Here is a 12,099-nt window from a genome sequence, read left to right as displayed (position 1 = left end):
ATGTGGGCATGCTATATAAACTGCTATTTATTTTGCTATACTAACTGCACTGGTATCTTTCAAATTTTAGATTTTAAATAAACCCATCACCTTTTAATCACTACAAATCAAATAGAAATATACAGATGTATCCCTTTGCAGAAAGAGACCTATTTAAGAGACCTGGCTACAATGAGATTTTTTCTTAATTAAAAAAAAAAAAAAAAACAGCAGGAAATGTGACCTGTCACTCGTGACTTCTGAATCCTTCCCCTAGGATCTGACTAAAACAAAAAAATAAAAGAACCTTCAAAAATCACAGTATCTTTAACAATCCTTAAAATATTCAATGACATTAAAACACACATAGCGTTATAAGCTAAAGTTTAATAACTTGCACACATTTCAGATAAGAACAAAAATCTCACACAGAAGTTTTTTTTTGTACAAGCATTTAATCATGTTGAGTTAATTGTTCAACAGTACCTTGTTTTGTTGCATCAACATATCAGTTCATGTTTAGGTGTTATAATGCACTGGCATTAAGCAAAATTCCCCAATCTGAATAAGCGTTCAGGGCACTCACTTTACAGCGAGGGCTCTGAGAGAGGTTGAGCTGCTGATCAGAAACCAGTACTGACTTTGTTTTCATAGTGGGTCATGTTTAGATTCTAGCAGGGAGAGACTGGTCCCCGACCAGCACTCGTGGGAAACCTCTATGGCTGTGCAGACACACACACACAAACACTATAATCCCACTATAATACACACGCAGAGAGGCAACAAGTGCAGTTTCAGTATATTTCAGTCCGTCTTCTTTACCATCTACATGCTGCCAACGAGCCACACGCACACACGTCTGTTTTACAAACAAAAACAGCCTAAAATAAACAGACAGACAATAAAACAAAGAAAAAAGTTTTACTGCCATCCCCACGGCAAATGTGCTGGGATTTCTTTTCAGCTTCTGTGAAGATGCACTCATAAAGATTTATCCAATTGAGTGTTGAGTTGTTTATTAAATGGAAAATTGATTACATTTAACAGTCAATCTGTTAAAACAAATAAGATTAAATGGGGGCAGGGAAAAACTTCCCACAAAAAAAAAAAAATAAATATATAAAAAGCAGGCATACGCAGCTGACAACCCTCTCGAACAATCTTCCTATACTTTCCTAATCTATTCCCTGAACCAGCTTGACCACTTTACAGAAAAAAAAACACAGTAAGAATAACGAAATTTAACGGCATGGGGCTGGTTATGGATCCATCAGTAGGCCAAGCATCTACACCTTCTCCCTTCTCACATTCCCAGTCCTTTCGCTCCCCAGTTCAACAGTCCTCTAATTCCATATCCGCTCCAATCCCTTCCAAACTTTGCCCAGTGGAAGATCACTGAGTTGTTGTCATTGTAGTAGTAGTGTAGCCTAGCTTGGAGCAGCCTAACTTAAGGTATCGCACGGTGCATGCATTAAGGCTGAGAGGGGGGATTCTGTGATGTTACAGAGTGGGAGGAGCCAGACTGCACCATCGGCTGTGCGGGTGGTGGTGGAAGAGGGTGCTGTGCTCCAGAGTGTGTGTTTGGGGAGGGAGGCGGCGTCGGACGCTTAAACTTATCTGGGCTGGTGCTTCTCCTTGGGGATGGCCTCTGTATGACGGGAGCAAATACAAAACAAGCTCATGATGTGATATACAAAGCGACAGAAAATAGACTTTTAAAGTTATATATCTATCTCAAATGAATGGTGTTCTTTTGAACATTCCATTTATCACAAAATCTTGAAATAAAAGAATATCACGGTTTCTACAAAAATTGTATTATTGATGCTGAAATCAGTTGTGGTGCTTAAGACAACAAAATATGTTTTTTGTTTTTTTTTGCACTAAATCAGCATATTAGAAAGATTTCCAATGAATCATGAGACCCTGAAGACTGGAGTTACAGCCACAAAACATTCAGCTTTACCATCAAAGAAATAAATTAAATCTAGCCTTGGTGAGCACAAGAGATTTCTTTCAAAAACAAAAGAAAAATCAAACTGACCCCAAACCTTTTAATGGAAGTGTAATTTATAACATCCTCTGCTAAACTGTCTACTAGTACAGGTGCATCTCAATAAATTAGAATGTCGTGGAAAAGTTAATTTATTTCAGTAATTCAACTCAAATTGTGAAACTCGTGTATTAAATAAATTCAATGCACACAGACTGAAGTAGTTTAAGTCTTTGGTTCTTTTAATTGTGATGATTTTGGCTCACATGTGTGTAGGCACCTGTACAGCGTGTGAGGGTCCTGGGTGGATGTGTAGCCCGGGAGACGTGTAGTGGGGGAGTGGTGCTCGGCTCAGCGTGGCTGGAGGGGTGAAACCAACCGTGTGACTAGCGTACGACAAACCTAGAATGAAAAGAGCATCTGCTAATCAATTTTATTGAGGTCCTTCATGCTGTTTTTTTTGTAAGATGCCAAGATTTCTAAACAAACAATGACAGCATGCAGAACAAATATAAATAAATAGCTCAGTAGATCCCTCCTCTGAGATCATGAGAAAATGTATAATAACTGGTCTCAGCACAGAAAACTAATGAAAGAACTAGATTTGTTCAGAAAATTATAAATCAGCCTTCCTCAGCAATACAGTAGAAAATGTGATTTTCACACCATCAGACGTGCAGTGTTATTAATTTCATCATGCAGATCTAAATTCATTAAAAAAAATAAAAAAAAAAAGCACACGTTTTTTTTACATGATGCAACCCATTAATGCTGTTATTAAAAACCAGCAATAAACAAAATGTTGACTTTTTTTCTGATTTAAGCTCTCTTTATCAATATTAATCTTTGGTCATTTGAACTTCATAAACTTTTGAATTGCATAACTTGATATACTTGTTCATGAGTTTGTTTTTTTTTTAAAGATTATTTTAGTTTATTACCTAGTTTATCTATTTTGTGTTTATCAAAACCTACAAAACCTAATGCTAATTTAAAAACCATAAAACATCTACATCATCATCAATCTAAAAGATTTATGTTTATAGACCTCAAAGGTTAGCCCTCGTTTATCAGTTTAATCTCCGAAAGCAAGATGAGACAGAAAGCAAGACTCTGACCTAATATACCTTCACATCACTGTACAGTACAGCTTGCAAAATAATTAACACTCCATAAAAACACATTCGTCTAATCATCACCCTAGAAACTGATCCAAAGGCTGTGCCGAAAGCCTGTTGAGTATTAAAATGGATATGTGAGCCGAAGACAAACCACATCAAATCTTTTAATCATGTACACTAATGTCCAACAGTTATTATAGCTATTTTTAAGTTTTTGATAAAAAAAAACAGTAAAAAAAAAAGTGAAATAATTACAATTTAAAATAGCTGTTAAAGACAGTTGTTGCTATAAAAGAGTGATAAATCTGCGTGGGCACATACCAGGGGAGATGGGGCGGCTGGATGAGGGAGAGGGGGTGTAGGGGATTGGGCTGGACACCGTACGAGCTCGCAGTCCCTGAGCAGACATCTCATTAAAATATCTAGAGAGAGATAGAGAGATATGAGAAACAAACTGCAAATCAAAAACAATCTGGCAATGCATGTTTTCATTATAATTGTTGCTATAACCAGGGTTTAAAATGAACCAGGTCAGTCCTACAATGCTCATGTTAAGACCAGTGTGTCAGGTTATTTTCAAGGTTTATCATACATGTACAGAAGGTCATGAGTACAGTCATCTTTTGTGTTTGTGTGTAATTAATGCACCTCTCATCGTCCATCTCAAGGCTGCTCTCACTCTCTGACAGCTGTCTACACAGTGCCTCCCTTCTCTCCATTTCTCTCTGGAGTTTCCTCTGAAGACGAATGTTCTCTTCCCTCATCTGCCTTTCCTCCTCAATATATTGAGCCCGCTTCTCTGTGTCTGGAGGGAGAGAAAGATGATAGAAAACATACACAGAAAAATGTTACAAAGACATATAAACTGTAATTTAAACCTGTAAATAAACAATGTTTCAGGATTTTGAGAAAAAAACTGAAGCACTTGAATTATTTTAAAAATTCTGGATGAAGTGATACATTTTAAACTTGAAAATACTAAGACATATGTTAATTCATGCTTATCAGTTAAACCTTCTCAAATTGTTATGCTGATATTTATAATGAAGAAAAAAAAAACTTAAAATAAACAAAATGCATAAACATTTTCACAGTTTGAAGCCTACTACATAGTTTTAATAAATTAAATAAATGTTAAATATTTTTATATAAATATTTTATAATATATACACATCTATTTTTATAACTTATATATATACATACACACATATATACATACACATATATATACATACACATACATATATATACATATATATATATATATATATATATATATATATCTTTTTTTTTTCGCTTTTTATATCTACCTTATCGCTGACTTTATGCACTGCTGTGTTAATCCTTGATTAAAGCTTTGATGAGAGTGATACCATGAGCTAGAATAAAGCTGTGGTTATCTTACTGTAATGTAAATGGAGATGTCTCCCTCTAGTGGCCATAACACAATTTAAAGTATTCAAGCTAAGAATGAAACTAATATGTGTAACTCACTATACTGTGCTACAAACTATGGCTGTATTGTACTACACATACCTCTACTACAAAATAAAACCATGTACTTTACTATTCAAGGAGCCCAATTAGTTTTTGGTACAATGTACTACTAATTGGGAAGTACTAATCCTAATGTGGAACTGTATATAGTATGGATACCATGAGCTACTGTTAAGATTAATACAATGGCTGTATTCCAATTTGCAGTACAGTTTGTTTGCCTCTGGCTGTAGTATGATGGCAGAGAGGCTGTGCTGTGCAGGAGTGCGTAATGAGACAAGGACTCACGCTGAAGCTCTGTAGTGCGAAGGCTGCGTTTGAGCCTCTCCACTTCACTCTTGAGGAAGCGGATGTGTCGCATCATGTTCTCCGGAGAGTCAATCTCCATGGAAACTTCACGTGGTGAGGGCGGGGCTGACACTGGCTGGTCAAGCTTCTCCTGCAGAATCCTGCCAATCAGAATGAAGAGAAAAAAATCATCTGATCAAGTGTTTGTAGACATGTACAAAGATTTGTAGAAGACATTAAACGCATTAAGACAGACAGACCGGATCACAAGGGACATTACCTTTTCTCTGCCTCGAGTTTGTCCATGCGCTTCCAAAGCCGGTTGACTAGTGCCTCCTGCTCTTGTTCCAGAGTGTTTTCCAGATCAATCTTCTCACGTCGGAGCTACATATATTTCATGCAAATGACAAAACAATGCCATGGTTTTAAAAGAATGCATGTTGTTAGGGAAAAATTTTGGGATACAATAACAACTCTGGGACTTTCCATAAATACAAAATTGATGCATTTATATTTAGGGATGCACCGAATGTTCGGCAACCAAAATTATATAAGCATAAGCAAAAAGACCGTATAAATTGTACCAAACAATGATGTGACGCAATCAAATAGCAACCACAGTAGAGTATAATGCAACAAACATGTCAGCAGTGTGGAAGCATTTAAAATGGTCCAAGAAAGATGCAAAAATCATTACAAGCACCGACAGCGAGAGACTGTTTAGTACTGCAGCGCATGTCTTCGATGAGAAGAGGAAGGGGTGATTGTTGCTGGTTACTGTATGATGATTGAAATCGCGAAATGGCCGTAAACAATTAGTAAATAAACTGCAGAACGTTATGTTTTCACACGAATTCCATGTATTCTGACACCACTGCACGAACTTGCGGCGGATCTGCTTGTTAACCAGGGCTCAAAAGTCCAAAGCGCAAGGAAAATCTGCGCTGAACCAGTGTTACTCGTCAGTTGCTCAGTTATATTTTTATGAATTTTTACAATGCATGTGACAATGCAATACGTGCGATGTATTCATAATGAGACTTGTTTATAAATCTGCTGTTGTCAACAAAAAGCATTGAGGTCTTCCTGCGTGCTTCCGCCAAAATAAAAGCTGAGAAAAAGCAAGAACTACAACATTCATAAATGTTAGTATTGTTGTAATTTTACTGTTGTTCTGTAAAATTAAAAATACAATAATAATGATAATAATTACAACAGCTCTGTTAAAGGGGCCATAGGATGCTACATGAACTTTTACAAGTTGTTTGGACTGAAATGTGTGTTGGTAGTGTGTGTACATAACCACCCTATAATGATAAAAATCCACCCAGTGTTTTTTTTTTTTTAAATCTCGTTAAATGTTTTCCCCTTTCTCAAATCGAGCCGATCTCAGATGCCTGTCTGTGTGATGTCACACAGACAGGCCCCTCCCACGATAGTTTGATTGACAGTAGCGTTTCAGCACAGACTGGACTGGTGTCTTACCTCAGACACGCCCTGTGTGAGCTGTCATCAGTCCACCATTGTTTCACCGCTGGAGCAGATGTAGACAAGAATGACTCCTAAGCGATTGAGGTGTTCTGTTGTTGGATGTAATGAACATAGCAGTCGTCATTTACTCCCGACATCTGAGCCGCTGAACTCACAGTGGATTACATTTGTTTCTGAAGGGAATGCGCCCCCGATCTACATAAACGCGTCTATGTTCGCGCGAATCATTCATGATCTAGCCTCATCTACAGAAGAAGTGAGTATAATGTTTTGTAATGAATCTTTGCAAATCGCCTTTCCTAATAATGTGCTAATTAGCAAGTTTCACGATGAATGCGGCTAAAGTAAACAGTCTCTCTGAGAGCAGCTCGGAAGAGAGGGGCAGGGTCAGCAGAGCTCATTAACATTTAAAGGAAAATGCTACAAAAACGGCTTGATCTGAAAACAGCCGTTTTTGACAGGGTAACAAAAAGGTGTTTTTTACACTACCATTGAGAAATTTTAACCAAACTATGTTACAGACTTTTCATTAAGACCCTAAAGAATCATATCAACTTGTGGGAAATGGGCATCCTATGACCCCTTTAATGCATTTATTATAACATTCACACATAGTGTTCAAATTGGGGTCTGTAATATTTTTGAATGTTTTAAAAGAAGTCTCTTCTGCTCAGCAAGGCTGCTTTTATTTGTACAGTAAAAAAATACATGCCTGATTCAAGAAGGGGGTCTGATGGCCAAAAATATTATATTAATAACTTATTAATTTTAAGTTAAATTGTGCTTTGTTGGTATAATGTCTGCTAGAACGTAAAATATTAAATATAGAACGTCAGTGTTAAATATTTTTCAATTGTTGTTTTGTAACTGATTTTTTCTTTGTAAAGCACGACAAAACAGTAAAAAGCACATTTTGGCTATTTAATTTATGCAATGGTGATTTTTTTTTTTGGCAAAATACATGTGGAAAAAACCTTGAAAAACTGTGTTCGGTATTCGGCCTTCGGCCCAGTGTTTCATTTTGTTCGGTTTCGGCTTCAGCCAAGAATTTTCATTTCGGTGCATCCCTATTTATATTATGTGTTTGCTCAAGAATAACCTGTTCTAATCTGAGAAATTTGCTGAATCTGTGTTCCAGAGCCAGGTACTGGCAGATGCCCAAAACAACAAAACTTTGAGACACCAACTGCTTTGAAAATTTGTACAATAGATTGTGGGAATTCAAGAATGAGTGGTTTGGAAACGATCCTGTTCTACAGCAGGATGCTTAAAGAAGGTACCTGCTCTAGAGTGAGCTGTTTGGAGATGGTGTCGTTCTCTAGCTTTTTGATCTTCTTCATCAGTTTATTGACCTGGAATTCCTGCTCTTGCTCCAAATGCTGCTCCAACTCTGCCTTTTCATGCTGAAGCTGAAAAAGAAAGAAAGCACATAAGAGAATAAAAGTAAAACAGATGCAACACACCCGAATCTAAACACGATGGGCACCCCAAATGAGCTGTGATTCAAAGTGACGTTTTGGTGTCACATTTTTTTCCTGGTGTCCTTGCAAACGATAACACGATAATTCATTCTTCATGGTAACCATTTTGAATGCTCATGCATATTTGCTTGTGTTGCATTACCGTAGCAACATATTTTAACCAGATGAATTTGCAACCATTTTCAAAATTCAATAGAATCACAGAAAAACAAATGTTTGCAAGCCATACAAAATACATATATAGTCAATGAGCAAGAGATGAGTGTAAAAGGATAAGAGACAATTCTGGTCTAAAACAACTGGTAAACAACTGGTTTAAAACTCTACCATACTGGGCCACACTTTAATTGTTGAGCTTTGCCTGCATATATCATATTTTTAGCACTACTGTTCAAAAGTTAGGGGTCAGTCATTTTTTTAAGAAATTAATACTAACACTAAGAACACATCATTTATCAAACAGTAAAGGCAGTAAAGACATTGACAAAGTTACTAATAATTTCTATTTCAAATTAATGCTGTTCCTTAGAACTCTTTATTCATCAAAGGATCATTAAAGAATTACTGACAACATTCCACAACAGCACTGTTTCAAATCTGACAAAAATAAATTTTTCTTGAGCAGCATATTAGAATGATTTCTGAAGGATCATGTGACACTGTAGATTGAAGTAATGATGCTGAAAATTCAGCTTTGCCATTTAAAAAAATGACAATGGAAATTACTATATTATACTTGGTAAGCAAACAAGTCTTCTTTCAAAACCATTATAAAAACCTACCGACCCCAAACTTTTGAACAGTAGTGTAAATATATAGTCGGCATGACTCATTAGTATGCATACTAATCTCTCTTGCTACTCCTCCACACAATACAGCACACCTACTAAATACACGCACCATAAAAATGTCATCTGGTCTCAGCAGAAGAGCCAAATTCAGTAATGAGCACATCAACAAAACAATCTTTTATTAAGTTTAATCAGCTACCGTTTTTTGCTTACTTCCAGCGGCAATCAAAATTCAACATTATATAAGAAAGCTGTTGAACAGTAACTTTGTAATGACATATGTACTGTACGTCAACGTGAAAGTTACCCTTAGGGATAACTTAGGGCAAGCGATCACATTTCCCACCCCTGACCTCAAACGCCACTGATGGGCTCTTTCCTTCTAAAGTTTCTCACCTGCATGAGCTTCCTGGACAAGTCATTGGTAAGGAACTCCTCTTCTTTCTCATAGTTGACGGCGAGTGTCTCTTTCTCCTTTTGCAGAGCCTGAATCTTCTTAAATAAAGTGTTGGAGATGAACTCCTCTTCTTGTTCTGCACGCGCTTGCTGTAGAAAAATAAACAAAACATGCTGGCATATGAAAAGGGCAATTATTCTTGGAGATTTCTCTTGGAAAACTAAATAACATCATCTTTCCATGCATTTCAGTAAGCAAGCAATCACACAAAATTAACACGATCTTCAAACATGATTTCGAAACTACCATATTTTAGATCACAAATACCAATTACAAAGAAACTACAGGCAATTATAACCTAATTATTGACAATGAGAATATAAAAACCTATTATGCAATATAAAAAACATTTAAAATCCACCAGAAGTAGTCAAACGCATATCAACATCCTGCATTAGATGCATTTAACCAAGTAAAGAAATTGCACAACCAACAAGCAAAACACTGCCACTATCAATTTCCACCATTAAAGATGGTCATAAATGACACTGGATATCAGTGTCAGTGTTTCTCCAGTGACACTTGAGTGTTGGCTCTTTGTCAAATGCAGATAGTCTGAGTGAAGGGCTGATTCACATACAAGATGTTGACGCATTACAGCCAAATATTCAGACTGCCAACTTCCCAGCCTGACACAGGCCTCAAATATAAACTACTAAAAACAACCCCATTCGCGTAACGCAAAGTATCAGACGTGCAAAAACACGTTCTGCGTTAAAACCATGATGACGATAAAGCATGTGGTAAATCAGTAAACGCCTTATGTGGTCAGCACACACACACACACACACAGACACCACCGGAATGCTACTGAGCATAAAAACAACGTTAAGATAATAAACATATATAAAGACACATTCGTTGTAAGTTATACCAGTCCATATTGAAATTTAAACTATTTTAACGCAGCTGGCCTGTGATATACATTAGCACTAATGCTATTAAAGTGCAATCAGGCTTTCGTTGTTGGCTGTTATCACAGCTCGAATGCTAGCAAGCTAAATACCCTCAAGCGCTTCTTTTTGCCCACCAAACAGGTTAATTTTGCACCCCGATGTGGTTTGTAATGTTCCTCAGACGTCTTTGCATGCCGTGATGGTGTTGTCAGGTGTGCCGCGGGGATTAAAAGCGGTAAAAACACGGGCTGACTCACGATAGTGACGCTAGCTTTGCGCAGGTCGCGGTTCTCCTCCTGCAGCGCTTTGCACTTCAGCTTGAACGTCTCCAGCTCGATCTTCAGCACTTTGTTCTCCTGCTGCAGCGACGCGAGCCGGTTTGTCAGCTCCTCCAGGCGCGACTGCGAGATCATGACGCCCTGGGCTTTGGTGGCGGCGCTCGTTGTGGTCGTGGTGGTGTTGGAGGCGGCCGCCGAGGTGCAGGAGGACTGCGGGGTGGCGGAGCTGCTGCTGCTGCCCGCGCCATCCGTGTCGCTCTCGCTCGCGCTATCCGCCATGGTGTCCCGCGCTCGATACCTAGGGCTCACGACGGTCCTCGAGTGGAGTAGACGTGGATTTCAAGGGCTAGGGAGAAAGAGGGATGGAGCAAGTGTGGCTAGGCTGGAGAGGGAACGGTCCAAGAAATGACTGGGCGTGATGAACGGGGAGGGTGGCGCCGTCATGTGGTGGAGAGGACAGTGCGTTTGGGCTTTTGAGCCATCCAAGTGACTCGAATCTTCACAGAAGGATTTGTTCAAAAGGGTTTGATGATTCGTTCAGTTGATGACGACAAGTGAGTGAGTCTTCTTGTTTGTTTTATGTCAGGGGTCACCAGACTGGGTCCTGGAGGGCCAGTGTCCTGCAGAGTTTAGCTTCAACCCTAATTAAACACACCTGAACCAGCTAATCAAGGTTTTGCTAGGTATACTTGAAACTTCCAGGCAGGTGTGTTTTAGGCAACTCTGCAGGACACTGGCCCTCTAGAATCAAGTTTGGTGACCCATGTTATAGGTGAATGTTTGAATAATTCACTCAACCAATTCTTGACCAAAACAAGTCTTCCTCCCCGCTTTTTAAACTGACTAAGAGACTCTATAAAGATTGTTACATTACTTTCTCCATGTATAACCACAAATTTCAAGCAGTTTTCTCAATGGATCGTCATGACTTGTCAAAATGTAGAAATCACACCCAAAATAACTAACCCAAATAACTGAAGAGTTCAACAATGTCCTTCAATGATTTTATGCTTCTCAATCATTTTACAACGATATGTGTGAAGATTTGCATATTCAGGTCATGTTTTTATTCGTATGTTTCATTTGATTCATATAGACCACTTCTTTTACTGTTAATCTGTTAAAGTGCTTTTCTGGTACCTCAATTGTATATGGTAATGTTTGTGTTATACAGTGATCCTGAAAAATATTCTGACATTTAAGCTGACACAAAAGTATGAATGTCATTGCTCAATAGCAAAATATTAAACCAAGTAAATTTATGTAAAAAAAAAAATAAAACACAAGCACACTTGTAGAGCAAAACCTTTAACATAAATTCATTTGTTAGATATTGAATGCTAAAACAATAGCTATACTGTTCAAAATTAATATAGTATTTGGACACTTATCGGCTGTAAAACAGTCGACATGGGCCCAGTTAACTATATCTGTGGTCTAGCTTCATTTGTTTGCAAATTCTACTTATTTTGATATTTCGTTATCAAATGCAATGAAGTGAAATTCATATATTATTAAACGTCCAAATACATTTTGGAGACAGTTTGTTCTGCACTGTGACACCTTTCCTACTGCCACACAGGAGAGAAGAAACAAACTTATTTGACTTTTACTTAACAATATGACTGTCTTCAATAAACTCAGTGTGCAAGGTTACTCTTAGAGACAGAGATGTAATAATTCTATACAATAAAAAGGTGTGACCATTATCACTTGTAATGTGTTTTATACAGAGACAAAGCATGTTTAGTTTAAATTCATACGGTGTCAAAATGTCACAGATGATAAATCATGACTGGTTTGCTCAGCAGGTTTTCATGGTTCTTC

At 37.7% G+C, this 12,099-nt stretch overlaps 1 protein-coding gene across 1 annotated transcript; it reads right to left on the bottom strand.

The window, feature by feature from the left end:
* Positions 1–422: 422 nt before the first annotated feature.
* Positions 423–10,882, bottom strand: ccdc6a (coiled-coil domain containing 6a). The gene is made up of 9 exons (XM_016453481.1): positions 10,252–10,882; positions 9,038–9,187; positions 7,650–7,778; positions 5,159–5,262; positions 4,879–5,039; positions 3,742–3,898; positions 3,415–3,515; positions 2,253–2,374; positions 423–1,627 (listed from the first exon to the last, which is right to left on the bottom strand). The coding sequence occupies exons 1-9, from the start codon at positions 10,549–10,551 to the stop codon at positions 1,451–1,453; spliced, it is 1,401 nt and encodes a 466-aa protein (XP_016308967.1). The 5' UTR covers positions 10,552–10,882; the 3' UTR covers positions 423–1,450.
* Between the last annotated feature and the right edge of the window lie 1,217 nt (positions 10,883–12,099).

Source organism: Sinocyclocheilus anshuiensis, unplaced genomic scaffold, assembly GCF_001515605.1.
Source record: "Sinocyclocheilus anshuiensis isolate Anshui unplaced genomic scaffold, SAMN03320099.WGS_v1.1 scaffold1719, whole genome shotgun sequence".
In the NCBI taxonomy this organism is placed as follows: Eukaryota; Metazoa; Chordata; class Actinopteri; order Cypriniformes; family Cyprinidae; genus Sinocyclocheilus; species Sinocyclocheilus anshuiensis.
The sequence above is the reverse complement of the archived record's forward strand: the minus strand, read 5'-3'. Positions and strand labels throughout refer to the sequence as shown.